At 37.6% G+C, this 24,117-nt stretch overlaps 1 protein-coding gene across 1 annotated transcript in view; it reads left to right on the plus strand.

Annotated features, from left to right (window-relative positions):
• LOC102794889 (basement membrane-specific heparan sulfate proteoglycan core protein-like) overlaps positions 1-24,117 on the plus strand; it is a 57,227-nt gene that overhangs the window by 17,676 nt on the left and 15,434 nt on the right. The window contains exons 4-10 of the mRNA XM_087838307.1: positions 8,493-8,499; positions 15,738-16,004; positions 16,904-17,167; positions 18,689-18,955; positions 20,580-20,846; positions 21,704-21,985; positions 23,601-23,867. Of these exons, the coding sequence (XP_087694433.1) occupies positions 8,493-8,499; positions 15,738-16,004; positions 16,904-17,167; positions 18,689-18,955; positions 20,580-20,846; positions 21,704-21,985; positions 23,601-23,867 (1,621 nt within the window). The remainder of the gene's footprint in view (positions 1-8,492; positions 8,500-15,737; positions 16,005-16,903; positions 17,168-18,688; positions 18,956-20,579; positions 20,847-21,703; positions 21,986-23,600; positions 23,868-24,117) is intronic.

Here is a 24,117-nt window from a genome sequence, read left to right on the forward strand (position 1 = left end):
GTTTCATAATTGCTTCTTTTATGTGACATCATTGTTATGTTGCTCTTTAGGCTGATGTCTTAATTTAATCTGTGAACTTTATTGTTTACAGCCATTGTGCTTTTTTTTTTTACTGCTATACTGGTCCTTTTGAGTCCATTTAAAATAATGAGAATAAAACAGATCAAAATGATCATTGTGGGCTAAAAAGAAAGGAGCCAGTTAAAGTGGTTCATCTGACCAGGACCAGGTGTCTCCTACTATAACCTTCATTGACTGCACATTTCCACAGTCTACTTCATTCTAAACGTTCTGCATGTTTTCCAGACATTTTTCTCCTGGTCATCAGGAAATCACAATATTCAAAGAGTCAGCAGCACATTCAGATCAGATGTTTTTCCTAATCACCTGCATGTCTGGACTTTGGGATGAGCTTGGATGGAGAAAACACTGAAAACATGAACATAACTTTTATGAGCTGATCATTCAACAGCTTAATTATAATGAATCTGCTGATGATCTGCTTTGACAGGACTGTGATCAATAAGTCGATGTTATAAGTGGAGACGAGTCAAAATGTTTCCAAATGAAAGAAGATTTATAAAAAGGACTTTCGGAGCAGTTTAGCATGTGAGAAGTGTTACAACCCAGAAGACTGCACACTTATGTTTGTGGATGGAGATGATGAGTCCTCAGTTTACTGAGACCATCTGGGGTGTAGTGGGCAACAGATGCTGAGGACACTGTCAGAGTAATACTTGATATCCCTTTATTTAAAGTAGCCAATGAAACACCACAGTGCAGGGGTTTTACTTTGTTGTTGTTTTGTAGTACTTCATAATACACTATATAGTTGTTGGTGTTATTTCCCACCATTTACTGTGTAACTTTGTGAATTTATGGAGATACTGTATTTAACTGTAGTGAAACCCTAAACTCAGAGATCTCCTCTGGAACCACAGCTGCTGACCAAACTTACAGATTTATACTTTTATTTTTTACTTGTTAAAGAAAATACTGCACACTGCTGCTACAGGACCAAAACGCTGCATCACAATGGAGGCTGCTGGTATTTGCCTAATATGATAGCTCATGTACCCCAGGCTCACTTTAACTGCATCATCTCTGAATGTCAACAATACAGCAGTGCCCGACTCTTTAAACCTACAATCTTGACCTCAGCTGCTTCTACATCTTTAAACACAGCACTTTCAGACTCTCAGGGCTCATATCAGTCAGTTTTTACCCTGACTGGGAACAAATCACTTTCAGTGCCTTTACTCTCTGCACCTCAGACTTATAGAAATCAAGAATACTCCCATTCAGTAACATTTTCATATTCAACACATTTCTCATCTCATCTTTATGCTGTTTGTGCATCTTGAGCCTCTTCACACACATCTTTAAATGTAACAAGAAATTTAAATCCACTGACTTCTTCAAATTTAGACACTATTTCATGAACACCAACACTCCCACTCCTGCTCTCAGACCCATCTCTCTCTGTGGTTTGGCTCTTTTGACCCTACTTTTCTTCTTCAGTTTGATTCCCCGCTGTGCCATAATTAGCTTCCAAGGGAGTCCAAAGGAACATAATCCAAGATCATAAAACACAAAATGCTTAGTTTGTTCTCATATCCGTGTAATCAATCATTTTGTATAAAAGTAATTAAAAGTCAGTCATCTCTCCTTCCTCCAACTTCCTCATCTGCCATTCCCATTAAGTCAGGGCAGGTGGAGCTTATTGACTTGGTAGCTGTCTTGATGGGGCATTCCAGCTGCAAATTCCAAACTTCCGACTTCAACATGAACACATCATTGTTCTTTAAGCCGAGTTTCCATTACAACAAACTTCCTTCGGTAACCTGACAATTGTCCGGAGCTCATCAAGTTTCTTGTGGAGTGATAACACAGGCGAAGGAATTAAATGTGGAAAGAGGTATCTGTTGGTGGTCCTGTCTCATGACGACCGACAGTTTAGAGGTCCGATTCCCTAAAAGGATCCGATTGGATGATCTCTGCTGGAAGATTTGGAGACGAGTCCAAGGTTTCACCAAAAAAAGAGAAATTCGTGGCTATGAGTTTCAACATGTGGCCTAAAAGTATAAAAAGGGAAAGAAAGCCGTCACACTGAGGTGAGTGACTTTTACTTCTGTCTCTAAAAAACAAACCACTGACTTTTACTGCAGCACAAACAAACATGTCTCTTAAAGAAACAGCAACAGTGCACAGAGATACTCAACCTATCACAGCAAAATAACCTTTAACATTCGTTACACTATTATATACTGTACAATTCAGACACCAGCCTAAATATTTCTGGTCTTTGTGATTTGCATCAATTGTAGCAGTTTGACAGATGCTTAAATGTTGTCCGTCGCAGATCTGACAGTGATCTGTGGAGTTTCAGAGCTGGATGAGTGTACTCTCATATCCTGGACCCTGATATTGTGGTGGCTTATCAGTGACTTTCAGTTTCAAAACACACAATAAGAGGGAGAAATCACGGGTGGATGACTCAGAGATATGGGTGCAGTGTTAGTCCATTCCAATAATGATACATGGATTTTGTTGAAATTGAACAGAATTAAAGCTGGTTTAAGGTTTTTAGTTACATTTCTGCACAGAGGAAGAAGCAACTCTCAGCTTTTCACAGTGTCGTCACATGATTGTGTTAGTCTTTCAGACTTTTTCGTAAATACCTGCAGCCTCACAAAGCCCACAGGAAAAAAACAAAAACAAGATTGATGTATATTTATGCACATGGCACAGGAACATGTTCTTCATTAACACACGGATTTGATGCTAAATAAAATTTGATGTTCTTCTACACATCACACAGGTCAGCTGTCACAGGTAGTTTTCAGGTTTATGTGGTGGAACAGTTTATAATAATGCAGCTCCTCTGCTGTTGAAACACATCATCGTGCTAATTTGGCCGACAGCTTTCAGTCACAAAACTGACTTTGGTGAACCTGGACACGAGCTGCTCATTTTACATTTACGTTATAATTTAGGTTTCTTGCATGACATATGAAATGTTACTTTTAAAGTGACAGTACAATTTGAATTAAGTAAAATGTGAATATTTTATATTCTGTCTGGAGAAACAAAAACAAACAAACAAACCAAAAGGCTTCAGTTGGTCCAACCAGCACCTGTGTGTGTGACACATGAGGTGACGCTGGTGAGGTTGAGAGTTAATTCAATCATATTGTAGGGACACCACAGTATACTCTGACATATTATTCTTCACATAATTCAATGGTTTATTCTCTTCTATTTTTGCATAGTAGTGTTGCTTTTAGGTATTATTTATTCCTGCCCTGTTTACTTTGCTGCTGTAACAAAGTGAATTTCCCATCTCTGGGAATAATAATAGTTTATCTTTTACAGGCGGCTTACTTTTTGTAGATTTGTACAGTATATACGTTTCATTTAATTATTGAGGTTGACTGGAGGGCTGTAGTCAACATTTTTGCAATTTAAATATAGAAGTATCAATTTAATTGTTCAGGGAGGGGCTGCCATGTACTGTGACCAGTTGGGTGGGAGGAGAGAGAGGAGAAAGTAAACAACATAATGTCTGACCAGTCTGATGAAGAAGACCAGCTCTGTTCTGGGACGTCCTCATGACCCAGTGGAGGTAGTCAGTGACAGGATGGTGGCTCAGCTGTCATCCCTGTTAGATAACACCTCCCACCCCATGCAGGTCACCCTGACAGCACTGAGCAGCTCGTGCAGTGACAGGCTGCTGCACACACAGTGTGAAGGAGAGATTTAGGAGATCTTTCCTTCCAGCTGCTGTCAGACTTTACAACATACATCATCATATCGAAGCACACATGCACACACTGGTGTCTGTACATATCTCAATGTGCAATACTCTATACCTGCTGCTACTAACATCAATCGACGACACGATGAAATGCTGCCATTTGCAGCTGGTACAAACAGAATTGAAATTCTCTACTTTTTGTAGTGTGCATTATTATTCATACTTTGTGATATATTATATTATTTAGTTTAGTCAGTTACTGTTCTTACTGTCTTTGAGCCACTGTGACCACTTAGTTTCCTCTGAGATTAATAAAGTATTCTTATCTTATCTTACAGATTCGTGCTTCACCAGGTTGGTAAAATACTTTTTATTATTATTTTAAACAAACATCAGTTACTTTTGAGTTTATTGTTGTCACGTCTGCCGTGGCAGATGAGTGGATATTGAGAGTTAGGACCTAAGATGCAGGCAGCTGAGATGCAAATGACTTTTATTCATGAAGTGGTGAAACAAACAGAAACAGCGAAGGCAGGGACGCAAACTAAGCAAACTTAAACTGGAAAAAACTAACAAAAACAAACCTGAACCCTTAAATGGCGATGCAGGGAGACGACACAGAATGATGGAGAGAAAGAACACAGACGAACCAGCAACAAGCACACGAGGACACACACTATAAATACACACAGAGGGAAATGTGGAATAGACCCTGTGCACGAGAAAATGCTAACTTCCTGTTTTAAGACGGGATGGGGTTGTACATTTCCGGTAGCTTTATTTTGCAGTCAATCGCTACTGCGAAGGTGGACTCAAAAATCAAAATACAAAATACAAAAACGGAAAGATTACGTTAAGTTACAAAGAGCAGAGGGTGGGAACACTCACCATTGCTGTGTCATAAAAAAATCTAATGATCTGTTTTGATGTTTGAAGAGCGTAGATCGATTGTTTGTTTACATCACTCAACACAAGCAGAACTGCATTACTGCATGCAGAAGACACATCTCTTTATAGTGACAGTTCTTATGATTTAAACAGGCAAATGTTCAGCATTCAAACTACAGGTGAACAATAGTCAAAGCCAGATGTTTCCCCGTTATGTCGATATCAGTGCACACCTACACAGCATGTCAACAAACCGTGAAAAAAAGCCACAGGATATTAAAAAAATACATGAATGATTGCTGGTAAGGGTCTCTATATGTTAGTATGTTAGTATTTACGAAGGGTATGTTGTGACTTATCTTCACAATTACAGTGGTCCCTCGCTATAACGCGGTTCACCTTTTGCAGCCTCGCTGTTTCACGGATTCTTTTAGTGCAATTTTGCATGCTTTTTTTTTCTTTTTTTCTTTTTTAAAGCACATTGTGTTCTGCATCCTGATCGGCTGTAGATCATTGTCAATCTCCTCTGTGCCGTGCTCTCCTGTACAGTACAGAATGGCTACATCAAACACTAGCAGTGCGACTCTGAAGTGCTGTACTGTATGTTTGTAAGTTTTCTCCCCAACAAACACAACAATGTCGATGAAACGTTTTGCACCGTCAAAGGCACCTGCGGTAGCACCATGCACAAAAAGTTGGACTGCTGGACATAATAAAGTAAGGTAGAAGTTACCATATTTTTTTCTTTTTTTACCATACCGCGCACCAGATTATAAAGTGCATTAAGCTTAAATTAAGCAATTAAGCTTAAAGTTAAATTCATTAGTTCTAAAATCTGTCATTTCAAACATGAGCCTTCACAATCATTACAATATATTATTCCATTATTTGTTTGAAAAGGAGTAGGTAGAAGTATTTACTTATTTGTCCCTACCCCCTCAAGTTTTACCACTCATTCAAAAAAAATTTTTTTTTTTTTTTTTTAGTCTTAAATTAAACAAACAACATATGAAACAAAAGTAAAGCAAAACAAAACAAAACATACATAAATCAAATCAAATCAAATCAATCAAGAAATTAGCAATCCCCACCACAGTATAGTTTCTTTCATATGAAAAAAACAGAATTTGTATATTTGCAGATACACAAATTATGGAAAAACAAACAACCAAAACAAAACAAACAAAAAAACCCAAAAGAGAAGTCATTATTATTTATAGAAAAACAAATATACTGTGTGTCCATCCAGCCATTCGCTTCCGCTTATCCTTTCCAGGGTCGCGGAGGGCGCTAGGGTCGCGGAGGGCGCTAGAGCCCATCCCAGCTGTCATAGGGTGAGAGGCGGGGTACACCCTGGACAGGTCGCTAGTCTGTTGCAGGGCTAACACACAGAGACACAGACAACCATTTGCATTCACTCACAGATTCACACCTATGGGTAATTTAGATTGACCAATTAACCTATCCCCACTACTGTCTGTGAAGGTTCTCAGTCATCCAGGTCATCGTAGTAAAAGGAGCTTGCAAAGAAAAGCGTCTGGACTTCTTTAAGTTGCTTGAAGACGTTTCACCTCTCATCCAAGAAGCTTCTTCAGTTCTAAGGTCAAATGGTGGGTAGTCCCAGATTTAAACCTAGACTGGACTGCTGAGTCTTGTCCTGTGTCCTCCACAGGACAAGACTCAGCAGCCCATCTGCATCTAAAGGACAAAGGTCACTCTTTCGAGGATGCCAATGTTCACATTTTGGACAGAGAAAACAGATGTTTGAAAGAGGAGTGAAAGAAGCCATTTATGTCCACTGTGAGCGACCATCTTTGAACAGAGGCGGTGGTTTACGACACCAACTGTCTGCCATCTATAATCCAGTTTTGAGTTCCCTTCCCAGACGCCTTAACGCCCACTCACATCCTGGGCCATCTGACCTCAGGAAATCACATGATAAGGTGGGGCCAGGTTTCACAATGAACTCACCTGAAACCCTGGCTGATTGGGACCCACACACAGTTTCACACCTTGGCTCAGGCGATTAGATCATCAGGATCATCAGGGGGTCCTTTTGTCCCTCTGTGGGGGGAAACTCCCACTGGGTTTAAATCTGGGACTCCCCACCATTTGAGCTTAGAACTGAAGAAGCTTCTCGGATGAGAGGTGAAACGTCTTCAAGCAACTTAAAGAAGTCCAGACGCTTTTCTTTGCAAGCTCCTTTGACTACGATGACCTGGATGACTGAGAACCTTCACAGACATTTAATGTCGAAACATTTTCCCTTCTTCTTTTCCTCATAGAAATGATGAATAAAAACACTTATTGGAATAACGGACACACAGATATTTCCACACTGAAACAGTATTACTATTACTTATATGGTTTGCCTTGCTAAAAGCATTTGTAACCCACAAACCTGCAATAATAGCATTTGTCCACATGGTGTCAGCATCTCCAAACAGAGTTGAGATACGTGAAAACGTCTGAAGCCACAAGTTTGAACTTCTTTGTTGGAAAATAAGGAAATAATCACAAAGTCACTGAATCTTTTTCTGCAGCTGTGAAAATTTAAATTGTTTTTTTTCAGTCCTCCAGGCTCAGAGCTGATTTGTGAGGAAAAACTTAGCTTCATTAACTTAGCTTCATTAACACAACAAAACTAAGACAAAGAGGCCAACTACACCTGTGCATGGCCTTTTGTTACCCAAGCGCCTCCCAGTAACATTCCCACTATTCCCAGCACTGCTGAACCTCAGAAATCCCAAACACTACATTATGCTGTTGATTCTTTACTTTGTTGTTGTTTGTGTGTGTATACAAAGGCATACAAGCTAATCTATACACCTATACAAACTATACTATACTATGTTGAGGTGGTGTGTAAGATCATCTTTAACTAACATTCACTCCCTGACTACTGATTATATGTTTCTCTATTACACCAGAGAATAAGTGATGCAGAAAGTGGGCATGAAAATAGAAAGGGCCACCATCCTGCAGGGAAAGACCTGGAGAAAGACAAGCAACACAATCAGGAAGAGCATTGAGGTGTGAGGAACCTCTGAGGAATGTCTGATAAATGGTTCGGTTCCTTTTCTGCACTTTTTTATTCTGAGCACTCAAAGCGTTTTACACAACTTGCCCAATTTACCCAAGCACTTTTTTCTATTTACTTGCTTTCTGTCACATATTCACACTTCAGTAGATGGATCAGAGAGCAGCTTGGGGTTAGTATCTTCCCCAAGGATATTTGGCACGCAGACTGGAGCGAACCATCAACCTTCCAATCCTGTCCTGTCTGACAGGATTAAATTTATATTAATTTTATGACAAAGACACCAGTGACATAAAAAAATGCAAAATGGTTTTAATGACCTTTTTCTTAATGTTGGTCCTGGCTTGGCAAAAGAAATTGTAAAAACTGGAAACCCTCCTAAAACTACAACTATTAATGTAGCAAACTCAATGTTTATGAGGGGAGTAGATGAAGAGGAAATTATTGATGCAGTTACATCCTTTAACTTCAAGAAATGAACGGACTGTGATGGCATTGATATGGACTTAATTAAAGATATTATTGGATGTATTGTGAAACAATTTACCTACATTTGTAATATGTTATTACAAAGTAGTTTATTTCCTGATATGATGAAAATTGCAAAAGTAGTTCCAATATATAAAGCTGGAGATAAACATCTTCTCACAAACTATCGGCCCATCTCTCTACTACTGCAGTTCTCTAAGATACTGGAAAAAATATTTTACAATAGATTATATGACTTTATCACAAAAAAACAATGTACTATATGAAGAGCAATATTGATTTAGACCCTAAAGGACCACAACGCATGCCTTAATGGAGGTCATAGGTACAGTAAACACTGTTTTGAAAACAAAGAATATGCTGTCAGAGTTTTTTTAGATTTAAAGAAAGCATTTGATACAGTTGATCACAACCTTTTACATAACAAACTATGTACATATGGAATCAGAGGGGTGGCATTATCATGGGTTAACAGTTACGTTAAAAACCGTAATAAAATTTTTTTGCAGAAATAAATGCCATAAATGCCAAAATTGTGTGTGGGGTTCCCCAAGGATCAGTTTTGGGGCCGCTGCTTTTCATATTGTACATTAATGAGATATGTGCAATTTCAAACTTTATGAAAGTAATATTATTTGCAGATGATACAAACTTACTGTGCTGTGGAAGTAACTTGGAGCAACGTCTGAATGAACTAGAAAGTGAATTAAATAATCTGAAGACCTGGTTTGACCTTAATAAATTAACATTGAACCTGAGTAATATTCTACCGATAGTAAACTGACAATAAATAACATTGAATTAGACAGAGTATCTGAAATAAAATTAGTCGGTGTGATAATACATCACAAACTATGCTGGATTCGCCACATTGGGGGGTGGCTGTAGCTCAGGTGGCAGAGAAGGTCAGCCACTAATCAGAAGGTCGGTGGTTCGATCCCAGGCTGCCTCCTGGCTGCATGCCAAATATCTTTGGGCAAGATACTAACCCCATTTACATTACTTATATCAAAGGCAAAATATCAAAGTCTCTGACAATTCTCTACAAGGTTAAGGATCTCATCAATCAAACATCATTATATTATCTATTGTTCCATTATACTGCTGTACATGACATACTGTGTGGAAGTGTGGGGAAAGACGTATAAAACACACACCCATCCAATATAGATTCTGCAAAAAAGAGCAATAAGCATAACAAATAAAACTAGTTCAAGAGAACCATTAAATCCACTTTTTATTAAATTAAATATTCTCAGATTTAAAGATTTGACCTCAGAACTGTGCAAACAATGTACAAATCAGCAAATAAATCTTTGCCCCACAAATTCAGAACTTGTTCCATATAAGACCAAATACTCAGGAGAGGAATCCTTATGTTCAGCAAGCCAATAGTAAGGACAAATGTAAAATATCACAGTATTACAGTCAGAGGAGTTAGTGTGTGGAACACCTGTACTGATAAAATCAAGACAAGTACATCAGTACAAAAATTCACACAATTGCTTAAAAATATAAATTGCATGAATATAGGAAATCTTCCTCTCAGTGACTGAGTTGTCTCATTGTGTCCTCATTCTAATAGATCAAGGCCAGAGTAACCAAAGCTTAACCAAAGTGTTTATTAAGGTGTTTGTCACATAAAATAAGCTCAGAGATTAACCAGATGTTAAACCCAGGATGCTTAGTTTATGTAAAAATGTAGTTTGTTGTTGTTTTGGTTTACATGCTGCAAATGGTTTTATTTGTGTATGTTCATGTGTTAGACTTGTACATAGTTAAACATGTATGGATCAAATAATGTTGAATTCTAGATATGGATCTGTAAGCAATTACATTTGAGATAATGGGCTAGGAACAGGAAAAGGGCGATTGTGGCTCAAGAGTTGGGTGTTCGTCTTGTAATCGGAAGGTTGCCGGTTCGAGCCCCGGCTCAGACAGTCTCGGTGTCCTTGGGCAAGACACTTCACCTGCCGCCTACTGGTGTTGGCCAGAGGGGCCGATGGCGCGATATGGCAGCCTCACCTCTGTCAGTCTGCCCCAGGGCAGCTGTGGCTACAACTGTAGCTTGCCTTCACCAGTGTATGAATGTGAGAGTGAATGAATAGTGGTATTGTAAAGTGCTTTGAGGGGTCCTGAAAAGCACTATATAAATGCAATCCATTATTATTAAAACTGTAAACTTCATCCTACTCCTTTTTACAGCACACACATTCTGTAGACATAGATATTTACATGAAAACTTGATGATTTTTACGTTTTCTTTTTTCTCTTGTTATTAAAGTTATATTTAAATGTTTAAAATAAAAAATATATATTTTTCTAACTCTATCTATAAAGTAAAGCTCAAACTGCAAACATGACAATACAGAATAATGCCGACACACAGGGCGGCAGCTACAGTGACCACATGTGTGTGAAGGGTTGTTGTTGGTTGCTGTCTGTTCTGCAACAGGTTTATTTTTAATCCACTGAACGGCCTCATATTCGACTCGGCCACATAGAAAAGAGGAAATGCAGCCTGTGGTTTGAGACAACAGTTTTTTGTGTAGCAATCTCTTATTTTAAGCCATCAGTATCCAGCAAACATAAGGTCCTAAGGCACACTGCACATTATTGTCCTCTTCATACCCTGATGAGGACAATACTTTAGACCAGCGGTCCCCAACCCCCGGGCCTCGGACCGGTACCAGTCCGTGAGCCGCGAGAGTTGAGGCTCAGGTGTGAAAATGTATGGTTTTCAGGGTTTTTATCGGTTTTCAGCGTTATTTTGTTATCGTTTTTATTATTTACTCGGTTTTCCTTGGTCTTTTCACGTGTGTTATGAATAAATCTTCTTTTTTTTTTCGGTACCGGTACTAGTTTTATTTTGTTGTATTTATCTGCGACACCTTAAAGGCCGGTCCATGAAAATATTGTCGGGCATAAACTGGTCCGTGGCGCAAAAAAGGTTGGGGACCGCTGCTTTAGACTATTAACATGTCAGTAAGATGTGAAACTTTAATGATTGAGACCATGAAAGTATGCAGAAAGTGTTTAGACTCTGACCTGTAGATCAGACTGTAGCAGGAAGGATCACTTCTCAAAATGACGTGAATGATGGAAAATATTGTGTAAACATTGTTATTTGTATAACTGCAAGTTCACACAGAGCTGCAGTCTTATCTGCACCATCTCTGCACTGAAACAAACCTCAATGATCTTTTGTTGTTTTCTTCATCAGCCTGCAGAGTTAAAATGAGGAAGAACATTTACTATAGAAACTCTGCTTTAACTGCTACATTAATTATTTAAAGGTATTAAAGTAAAAGAAAAAAAAAAAAGATTACACATCTTTACTGTAACAGTGCCAGAGCTGACAGGTGGGGAGGTCCAGATTAGGAAGAAGAAATTAGAAGAACGAAAGAGAAGGAAAGAGAGAGAAAAAAGAGGTAGCGATACAGAAAACAAACAGCACCTGAAAGAGGGCAGAAGGAAGAAGGAGCCCTCATGAGGAGAGCTTCTGAGAACCAGAGGAAACGGGCAGCCAACCCTCCCAGAGACCAGGGACCCGTCACAAGCTGAGGACAGGGCCCAGGGCTGTGATCACATGCACATGATATACAAGGACAAACAACCATCCACATCAAACCACTGCTCTAAAACACTTCAAAAACTCTGGTGTGGTTACTTATTCTTGTTATCAAACTTCAGTAAATGTAAAGAGGAAGTGGAAGTTTGGTCCAGTTATACGTGAACTGTTTAACACAATGAAGCAACGTGTGGTTTGTTGCAATGCTTTGTGCATTTTCTCAGTAGACTTTTACGATTTAAAGTTACTATGGCAACATGAGTAAAAATAAAGGCAAAAGTCTCTCAGCAATTATTATTATAACATTAGATACACAGAAAAAAAACCCATCCGTCTACAGTCATGTTGTAGGTAATACACCACAGTATCTTCTGATCTATTAGTCAACACATCACTGAATCATTTGGACAGATTAACGTCTGTGGAATCACACAGTGTTTAAGTCTCAGTTATTTATTTATGTTGACTGGAAAGTGTAAGTTGACACTTTTGTGACCTCAATAGAGATTTTGTGATGACCCACAGGTAAGTCTCTGTGTTCCTGTGATCAGTTATCTGTAACTCAGTTTTCTTCATTTGTTACCATCGAGGCCTGAAACTATCAGCTTCATAATAAAGGTCACCTTTGTTTGGTACTCTGAGTCCTGCTCTGGATGTCCGTCTGCTTTTTGAACTGACTCTGGACACAATCACATGATCTTGGTTGGTAACATGTGGTGTTCAACACAAACATCATTATTACAGTGTTTCAATCATTATTTCACATCATCAGCTTGTTTTATTTTATTGTGTTTACATGTAGTCAGAGGCTGAGGTCAGTGTGCATCTGTACATGTCAAAGCAAGACAAAGAACAGTCTGCAGAATAAATGAGTTCCTGCTTTACTTTGATATGACAACAGATAATAAATATAACTTTGAATTTATCTATGAATTTAATTGTTCTTTAGTTGGTGAAACATAAAGGTCTTTAGTCTCACTTCAGCCACACACTGAGTCATTTCCTGTGTTTGGGTCTCCATCAAACTTAAAACCAGAATTTAACCACAAGGTGGAAACTTTCACAGGTCTGAGGTCAAAGGAGCCTTTTCACTATAGTACTGCATGATGATGTTTCAGCTAAGAGTAAAGAAAAAAATAAACATATTTTAATGCAGCCTAAAGTAAAAAAAATTGTGAAAATACAGGCACCGAAGTAGAAAAGCTGTTTTGGTATATTCACTCTTAGTGACTCCCAGTCTGCAGAAACCTGCCAGGAGACAAATAATAAAGGATATTGCACCCAAAAAATACCCCAAAAGGGCAAAACATGTCTACTTACATGAAGCAACACAACAGCTTTGTATATTATAGAGAAAGGAAACAACACAACACAAGAAACAAGCTTCTATGTTTGCAGTGGACAGGAAATATAAACATGTCAACCAACTGCTGCGGTCAAAGCTACAGGAGCTGTTTGAGTTTGTGTGTAAGGACAGGAAGCACAGAGAGACCAATCAGAATAAGAGCCTGTAGAAAAACTCTTGTTGTATCTATATTAAACACAACTTCTCCTTTATCTGCAAACTAAAACTGTTTGATTATCAGAGGATCAGAGTGCAGCAGGCTGGATGTGACGATGGGGCTCTCTTTGCTCTGCATGATGGGCTTTTTCTGTAAGTACACGTCTGACATTGTTTGAACGGCAGCGATTAATGAAAATGTTTCTGATCTGTGAGAATTACAGTGAGTCACTGCTTTAACCTGTTTACCTGAGAGCTGGAACAAAGCAGACTTGTGAATCTTTAAGTGTTTAAATGTTTGATACGCTGCTGCTTTTTGCATCACTTATAGTTACACACTGTGTTACAACAGTTTGAGTTATTATGTTTATTTTATTTTATTGACAAACAGATTACTGGTGATTACTGTTCATCTTTAATGAAGTCTTAATTTAATTCAGTTTTGATCTTGTCAGTTGTATAATGTCTGATGAGGTTTTATTCATTATTTTAGTGCTCAGTACAGTCCTCTGTGGAAATGCTGAAGGTAAGAAATGATTAGTTTCTTCCTGTTCATATATGTAGCTGTTATCTCCTATAATGTGCTCAATAATATCCTCCCTGTGTTTACATGTTATCTTCTGCACAGCCTGAATGCTTCTATTCAGCCTGTGCAGTTAAACATAAACGGCTTCAGTAAGCGCTCCATGTGGAGACTGTGGCGTTCTTCAGAGCTTTTACTGATGTACCATTTGTAGCACTTTCAGTCTGTAAAACTGTAACAACAAAACAGAACAGGTACATTTAATCTCAGTGTAGATGCACAAATGTCACATGACCAATGCAAGATCATAACATTAACAATAACTGGACAAAGCCTGTCAAGTAATGTAAATACAAATACCACAGGCTGACATGTTTTATGCTAACAGGTAAAACAAAGCACTAACAGTTAGCTTACAGTAGTAATGTAACAAACGTCACAGACCCACAAGAAGGACAGAGCACTAATATGTAGAAACAATCCATCATCTGGCTAAACTTACACTTTATCCCATCTCAAGAGCAGCAGATGCAGAACTATCACAGACACGGAGCTCTGACCATTATTACTCGGCACTTCCTCCATTTAACCACTAGATCGAGGACTTTGACATGAGCAGACCAGGAAGAAGCCTTGAAACTGACTGATTTCCTTTTCATGCGTGTATATTAACCCTCGTGTGCATTTTATTATCTCTGTGTGTGTAGTCAGGTATGTAAATATGTCAAAACATGTGTGTGTGTAGATATTATCTGCTGGACAGTCTTAAAGCTTTGCTTGATGAACTTAAAATACAGACAAAGTGATCAAGTTACAGCTCACCTGCTTTCCAGTTGTCTGTTTTCTTATCTGTGACCTTGGCTGCACTTCTGCTGTGACAGATCCACAGATGAGTGTGGAAAAGTTTTCTGTTAGTCAAGGGTTCATTAACCCTGAGCTCAGACTCACAGGCTCAGGCTTTCTGTCACACTCAGAACAAACCACCAGGTGGCGTATTACTCACTCATTTAAGTGACGTTATTTAGCTGCAGGTGGTGGTTGTGTTGATAGAAACCAGGCTCACCTGCTCACAACTGCAGTATGAAATAAAACTGCAGCTGGAACATCTGTGTGGCAGATGTGGTGGGTTTTTCCTTCTTCCACTAAAAGGACCACAATAATAGCCTCATATTTTTCTAACTTACAGAACTTAAAATCAAGGCCGCTCTGACAGCAGACAGCACAACCACACCAGCAGGGGGCAGTGTGACGCTGACCTGTGATGTGAAGGATTTTGCTGACATAGAATATGAGTTCAGAAAAACCTCATCTGAAAATGAGATCATCTCTTTTAGCTCTAAGAGTGCCATCTCTGTCTCTGATGGAGGCATCTACACCTGCAGAGGAAGGAGAAGAAACACGAATTTAGTCACAACTAAAAGTGATTCAGTCATTATTCAGGAAACTGATGAGTTTGAAAAAAATTTTTCCAAGTTAAAAATGGTTTTCTCCGAATTATGGAAGGAATCACTTTTTAAAACAGTACTTAGAAAACTAAATGTGTCAATTTAATAATTATTAGGCTCAGTGCGTCCTTAATGAAAACAAAACTTGTTATTCTTGATTTTCAAGTCAAAATTTTTTATCAGGAAGCAAAATTATGATTACCATTAACAACAGCAATAAAACCAGGACAGATATTTATAATGATTTTATATTTTTATAATTCTGTTGATGTGATATTTTATTTTATTTTATTTTATTTCCACCAGAGGGTGCTGTGACACCATCAGCATCCCTATTTCCCAAGGCCTTGTATCATATCATATATCAAAACAAGCTTCATGTACTGACTGTGCATAAATATATCCAATGAATGTTTTTTTGTACTAATAACTATCTTTTTTGTGGTCATGCTAATGTTATGGATTTTTATGTTTTTCTTCTCCTAACTGGATCATTGCTAATGATATATTTTTGTTTGATCAGCTCCTCCTAAGCCCACTGTGATCCTGCTGTCATCCGGGACTCAGATATACAGCGGTGAGACAGTCACTGTCAGATGTGAGATTCAGGGAGGTGATGGAGCTCAGTGGACGTATGAATGGAGACGAGGTCAGAAAAACACACGTGAAACATCCAGTGAATACACAATCATCAGAGCTACTGAGTCTGACAGTGGAGGATACAGCTGCCGGGGCAGAAGGGACTATTTCTTCACAGAGTGGAGTGATATCACCACATTGTCTGTATCACGTAAGTTGGACATATTTCACCCTTTTTATTTATATTGCACAATGTTTCATCAAAAACAAAACAAAATACTTTGTCTTTCAATAAAAACAGGTTCTGTTTTTATTTCAGTATCAAAAGTATCGTAAAACATTTTTTAAAATTTCACAAAAAATACACATTCATCAATCACAGTGAAACATCTGGAGATGAAAAAAATCTTCAGTAAATTTGATGAAAAATGAAAAACAAATGTAATGATCCCAGTTTCTTCACCTCTGTTGTTGCACATGTGGAGTTTTCATCACTGCAGCTCAGTGTCATGATGCAGATCTTTTGTTTGAGTATTTTTCTTTTTTCTAATTCCTCAAAGTTTCCATTTGACTACAATTTGGCCTCATTTTAGGAGAGACTGCTCTGCTACGTTAGCCTTTCTTTAACTGCTGGTATGTTTACTCATAACAGCAGTTTTTTGGTTTTGTTTTTTTGTTTGTTTTTTTACTTTATTTATCTTTACGTTTTCCAAATTAAACATCATGAATGTTTGACAAAATAAGAATTGAATTTTACTCTGAATGAAGATTATTTTCTATAAAACTGAACTCAGATAAACTTTGGTGCCACATGAAGACTTTTTATTTCACCATTTATGAACTAATAATCACTTTATTAGAGCAGAGCAGCCTCCAGCTTTGAGTCCATCACTGGAGGTTTAACAGCGTTGTTAGCAAACAACAGCTAACTGATGACTCATAGATTATATGTTCATAAATATGTAAATATAAAGATGAAGAAATAAGGCAGTAGTGGAAAATAAAGCTCAGTAAAGTACCTGATTTAATTTATTTGATAAAAACAACATTTTATTGTTGATTTTCAAGTCAAATTACCAGTCTGCTAATGATGTTTTTTTTTTTAATCAGCTCCTCCTAAGCCCACTGTGTTCCTGCAACCATCCAAAACTCAGATATACAGCGGTGAGACAATCACTGTCAGATGTGAGATTCAGGGAGGTGAAGGAGCTCAGTGGACGTATGAATGGAGACAAAACAAGTTAAACACACCTCCGACATCCAGTGAACACAGAATCAATGTTACTGAGTCTGACAGTGGAGGATACAGTTGTCGGGGCAGAAGGGGAAGTTTCTACACAGAGTGGAGTGAAAGCATCATGTTGACTGTATCATGTAAGCTGGACACATTTCACTCTTTTTAATTTACATTAGATGGTGTGTCATCCAAAGACACAAAAAAAATACTCTCTTTCAATAATTTTTTAAAGATTTATATCCAAAAGTATCTGGAAGGAAAAAAGATTTCCACATGTGGATTTTATTGCTGCAGTTCCATCAGTTCTTTTTGAATTTTTTTTAAATTTTTTAAGCATTTTTACATTAATTCCTTGAGGTTTCAGGTTTGATGAAAATATAGCAAAATTGTATCAGACACTGGTCTGATACAATTTTGATACAACAGTCTGGTCACTGTGTCAGCCTTTCTCGTTGCAGGTTTCATTTCGATTAATTCCACTAATTCATGTTCAAGATTACACACACACACACACACACAAACACACACACACACACACACACACACACACACACACACACACACACACACACACACACACACACACACACACACACACACACACACACACACACTTCCTTCCATTCTGCTCCACTCTGACTCTCAGTCTCAGTCTGACTCTGCTCCTCCAGACCCCAGCAGCTACTAAAATAAGGGAAAAGGTCATTAGTGCGGCTGGGATCAGCTGTTTCTGCCACCCACCCCTGACTCTGTCCCCTGAACACGCTGCTCCACCCAAAACCACACCCACCATAGGTGTTCATGAGTGTCACCTTCAGTGATATGAGAAGAAGAACCTCTAATGTAGAACAGGTCCATATGTGGATCAGCTGTTCACAGTTCAGTTTATGGAAAATCACTGAGAGTTACCTTGATCTGCTGCTGATGAAGTTTTTAGTAAACTTGTGATTTTTGTTGAGCCCACGTTCTTGATGTTGTAAACTGTTTCCTGTCACATGTTTACATTTCTAATTATTTTTAATAAGTTTGTATAAATTGACTGATTCAGAAAACTTTGGACTTGGACTATAAAATTACAAATAGATTTTGGCAAAACTACTGTTGTGTTCACCAGAATAGAGTCAGTCTGATCTTGTTCTCTTTATATGTGCTTAATATTGGACATGTAATGGAGACACATGGTGCATCTTCTTATTTTGATGCTGACGACACACAGATATGCAGCACCTACACTTAGACCATGTGACCCCGGCATGTTGAGTTCTCTTAATGACTGATGACTTTGTGAGGCTCAAACTGAACATCAGCTAATGTCCTCCAGCTAAACTCAGACAAAGCTTTAAATGTTGTCACAGAATCTCCTCGACTGAACACATACTGCCATCAGCTGCTTCTCTGCCAGAAAATTTCAAGGCAATAACAAAAAAAAAAAAATTGGGATTGGAAGAAACCTACATTGTAGACTCATATCACAAAAGATATGCAGTCATGTATTTATGTTGCTAAGTAATAATCAATACGGCAAAATGTTTTATTGCAAGTCATATTGCCAACGGGATGCAAAAATACAAATACCAATGATAACAGCAAAAAAAGCAGGACAGCTTTAATTATTATTTTGTGTTTCTGTAAGCCTGCTCATGATATATTTGCAACAGCTCCTCCAAAGCCCACTGTGACCCTGCAGCCATCCTGGACTCAGATATACAGCGGTGAGACAGTCACTGTGAGATGTGAGATTCAGGGAGGAGAAGGAGCTCAGTGGACGTATGAATGGAGACGAGACCAGTCAAACATACATTCAGCATCCAGTGAATACAGAATCATCAGAGCTACTGAGTCTGACAGTGGAGGATACAGCTGCCGGGGCAGAAGGGGAAGTTTCTACACACAGTGGAGTGACATCATATCATTGACTGTATCATGTAAGTTGATGACATGACTGGACATTTTAATGTTCATTTATTTTACACATTTCATACAAAATTACAACAAAATAACAAAAAAAGTAGTGTAAACTAATTTTTAATGTAGTTATAAACAATAATCACTCACACGAAAAACATATTCAGTAAATTTGATGAAAAATGAAATACAAATGTAATGATCCCAGTTTCTTCACCTCAGTTGTTGCACATGTGGAGTTTTCATCACTGCAGCTCAGTGTCATGATGCAGATCTTTTGTTTGAGCATTTTTCTTTTTTCTAATTCCTCAAAGTTTCCATTTGACTACAATTTGGCCTCATTTTAGGAAAGAGAATGCTCTGCTACGTTAGCCTTTCTTTAATTGCTGGTATGTTTACTCATAACAGCAGTTTTTTTTTTTTTTACTTTATTTATCTTTAATTTGCCAAATTGAATATCATGAATTTTGGACAAAATAAGAATTTAATTTTACTTTGAATGAAGATTATTTTCTATAAAACTGAACTCAGATAAATGTTTTTACAAAGGTTTTTCTTTGCCAGGCTAGTTTTGACTTTGTTGCCACATGTAGACTTTGTATTTCTGTTTTAAATGAATGAAACTTCTGAGCTGTAGACATTTTATACAACCATTCACACCTATGGGCAGTTTAGGATCACCAGTTAAACTATCTGCATGTTGTTGGACTGCAGGAGGAAGTCTTTAGACCCACACAGACACACACGGGGGGAACATGCACACACAAAGGCCTGGTGGATTTACACCCAGGACCTTCTTGCTGTAATGCAACAGAGCTAACTGCCATGTTACCGCGTTGTCCCAGAAATGCTTTTTGGCATCTAAAAACTAATTTGCTGAATCTGACATCTCTTTATTATAATGGATTATGTTTAATATCCTTCTTACGTGATGAAAACCTTACCTGCCTATGATGAACTCTTTCTGATCTTTATTAATCATTTGAGACAAAGTTATTTACAAACATGTTGCTGAAGGTTCACACAAAAACTTCAGATCACAGTTAAGCTTATGTTAGGAACAAAAGGACATCACTTCATTTGATGGAAGTGAAAATTATGAACTTACAGCAGTCTGAATTCAAAGATACCTCGAAAATCAAACTGTAAAATGATTTGGCTAATCTATTTTGCTGACATGTCAGTGAAGAAACTCAAAGTGATATTCAGTACGGCCATCACATGCCGGCACTCAGACATTCAAAAGGTCAAATTTCTTGTAAAAAAAACAACTTCAGATAATTTATATTTGATTCAAATTCATAACCTGTTTAACTTTTCTTGTGTTGTAGCTCTGCAGCTCCAAGAAACAACATTTAGAATGATTTTGTGAGACTTTAAAAAACAGAAGCCTAGATGATCTTGTACTGTGATAAACATATAGCAGAGCATAAGAAACACAAACTCTTTTTTACACTCATATCACAAAAGGAATGCAGTCATGTATTTATCTCTTTAAGTAATAATTAATACGACAAAACGTTTTATTGCAAGTCATATTGCCACTGGGATGCAAAAGTATGATTACCATTAAAAACAGCAAAAAAAGCAGGACAGCTTTAATTTTGTATTTCTATAAGCCTGCTCATGATATATTTGTAACAGCTCCTCCTGAGCCCACTGTGACCCTGCAGCCATCCTGGACTCAGATATACAGCGGTGAGACAGTCACTGTCAGATGTGAGGTTCATGGAGGAGAAGGAGCTCAGTGGACGTATGAATGGATACGAGGCCAGTCAAACATACGTGAAACATCCAGTGAATACACAATCAACAAAGCTACTAAGTCTGACAGTGGAGGATACAGCTGCCGGGGCAGAAGGGGAAGTTTCTACACACAGTGGAGTGACATCATCTCATTGACTGTATCATGTAAGTTGATCACATGACTGGACATTTTAATGTTCATTTATTTTACACATTTCATACAAAATTACAACAAAATAACAAAAAAAGTAGTGTAAACTAATTTTTAATGTAGTTATAAACAATAATCACTCACACGAAAAACATATTCAGTAAGGTTGATAAAGAATGAAATACAAATGTAATAATCCCAGTTTCTTCACCTCAGTTGCTGCACATGTGGAGTTTTCATCACTGCAGCTCAGTGTCATGATGCAGATCTTTTGTTTGAGCATTTTTCTTTTTTCTAATTCCTCAAAGTTTCCATTTGACTACAATTTGGCCTCATTTTAGGAGAGACTGCTCTGCTACGTTAGCCTTTCTTTAACTGCTGGTATGTTTACTCATAGCAACAGTTTTTTTTATAAAATTTATTTATCTTTAATTTGCCAAATTAAATATCTTGAATTTTGGACAAAATAAGAATTAAATTTTATTCTGAATGAAGATTATTTTCTATAAAACTGAACTCAGATAAATGTTTTTACAAAGGTTTTGTCTAGTTTTGACTTTGGTGCCACATGTAGACTTTGTATTTCACCATTTATGAATTAATAATCACTTTCTGAGAGCAGAGCAGCCTCCAGCTTTGAATCCATCACTGGAGGTTTAACAGCGTTGTTAGCAAACAAGAGCTAACTGATGACTCATTGATTGTATGTTCATAAATGTATAAATATGTAAATATAGAGATGCAGAAATAAGTAAATTGTGGAAAATAAAGATCAGTAAATTACCTGGTTTAATTTATTTATTTAAAAAATAACTTTTTGATTTTCAAGTCAAATTATCAGTGTGCTAATGATATATTTTTGTTTGAACAGCTCCTCCTAAGCCCACTGTGTTCCTGCATCCATCCTGGACTCAGATATACAGCAATGTGATATACCGCGGTGAGACAGTCACTGTGAGATGTGAGATTCAGGGAGGTGAAGGAGCTCAGTGGACGTATGAATGGAGTCCAGCAGAGTTAAACACACCTCCAACATCCAGTGAATACAGAATCAGCAGAGCTACTCAGTATGACAGTGGAGGATACAGCTGCCGGGGCAGAAGGGGAAGTTTCTACACACAGTGGAGTGACATCATCTCATTGACTGTATCATGTAAGCTGGACACATGACTGGACATTTTAATGTTCATTTATTTTACACATTTCACACAAAATTACAACAAAATAACAAAAAAGGAGTGTAAACTAATTTTTTATGTAGTTATAAACAATAATCACTCACACACAAAAAAATCTTCAGTAAGTTTGATAAAAAAAGAAATACAAATGTAATGATCCCAGTTTCTTCACCTCAGTTGTTGCACATGTGGAGTTTTCATCACTGCAGCTCAGTGTCATGATGCAGATCTTTTGTTTGAGTATTTTTCTTTTTTCTAATTCCTCAAAGTTTCCATTTGACTACAATTTGGCCTCATTTTAGGAGAGACTGCTCTGCTACGTTAGCCTTTCTCTAACTGCTGGTATGTTTACTCATAACAGCATTTTTTTTAACTTTGTTTATCTTTAATTTGCCAAATTAAATATCTTGAATTTTGGACAAAATAAGAATTTCATTTTACTTTGAATGAAGATTATTTTCTATAAAACTGAACTCAGATAAATGTTTTTACAAAGGTTTTTCTTTGCCAGGCTAGATTTGACTTTGTTGCCACATGTAGACTTTGTTTTTCTGTTTTCAATGAATGAAGCTTCTGACTGTAGACATTTTATACAACCATTCACACCTATGGGCAGTTTAGGATCACCAGTTAAACTATCTGCATGTTGTTGGACTGCAGGAGGAAGTCTTTAGACCCACACAGACACACACGGGGGGAACATGCACACACAAAGGCCTGGTGGATTTACACCCAGGACCTTCTTGCTGTAATGCAACAGAGCAAACTGCCATGTTACCGCGTTGTCCCAGAAATGCTTTTTGGCATCTAAAAACAGATTTGCTGAATCTGACATCTCTTTATTATAATGGATTATGTTTAATATCCTTCTTACGTGATGAAAACCTTACCTGCCTATGATGAACTCTTTCTGATCTTTATTAATCATTTGAGACAAAGTTATTTACAAACATGTAGCTGAAGGTTCACACAAAAACTTAAGATCACAGTTAAGCTTATGTTAGGAACAAAAGGACATCACTTCATTTGATGGAAGTGAAAATTATGAACTTACAGCAGGCTGAATTCAAAGATACCTCGAAAATCAAACTGTAAAATGATTTGGCTAATCTATTTTGCTGACATGTCAGTGAAGAAACTCAAAATGATATTCAGTACGGCCATCACATGCCGGCACTCAGACATTCAAAAGGTCAAATTTCTTGTAAAAAAAACAAGTTCAGACAATTTATATTTGATTCAAATTCATAACCTGTTTAACTTTTCTTGTGTTGTAGCTCTGCAGCTCCAAGAAACAACATTTAGAATGATTTTGTGAGACTTTAAAAAACAGAAGCCTAGATGATCTTGTACTGTGATAAACATATAGCAGAGCATAAGAAACACAAACTCTTTTTTACACTCATATCACAAAAGGAATGCAGTCATGTATTTATCTCTTTAAGTAATAATTAATACGACAAAGCGTTTTATTGCAAGTCATATTGCCACTGGGATGCAAAAGTATGATTACCATTAATAACAGCAAAAAAAGCAGGACAGCTTTAATTTTGTATTTCTGTAAGCCTGCTCATGATATATTTGTGACAGCTCCTCCAAAGCCCACTGTGACCCTGCAGCCATCCTGGACTCAGATATACAGCGGTGAGACAGTCACTGTGAGATGTGAGATTCAGGGAGGTGAAGGAGCTCAGTGGACGTATGAATGGAGACGAGACAAGTTAAACACACGTGAAACATCCAGTGAATACACAATCAGCAGTGCTACTAAGTCTCATGGTGGAGGATACAGCTGCCGGGGCAGAAGAAGCTCCTCCTGGACAAAGTGGAGTGATATCACCAAATTGACTGTATCACGTAAGTTGGACATATTTCACCCTTTTTATTTATATTGCGCAATGCTTCATCAAAAACAAAACAAAATACTTACAATAAAAACAGGTTCTTTTTTTGTTTTAGTATCAAAAGTATCGTAAAACATTTTTTAAAATTTCACATAAAATACACATTCATCAATCACAGTGAAACATCTGGAGATGAAAAACATCTTCAGTAAATTTGATGAAAAATGAAATACAAATGTAATGATCCCAGTTTCTTCACCTCT

Source organism: Neolamprologus brichardi, chromosome 3, assembly GCF_056152115.1.
Source record: "Neolamprologus brichardi isolate AB-2024 chromosome 3, ASM5615211v1, whole genome shotgun sequence".
Taxonomy (NCBI): domain Eukaryota; kingdom Metazoa; phylum Chordata; class Actinopteri; order Cichliformes; family Cichlidae; genus Neolamprologus; species Neolamprologus brichardi.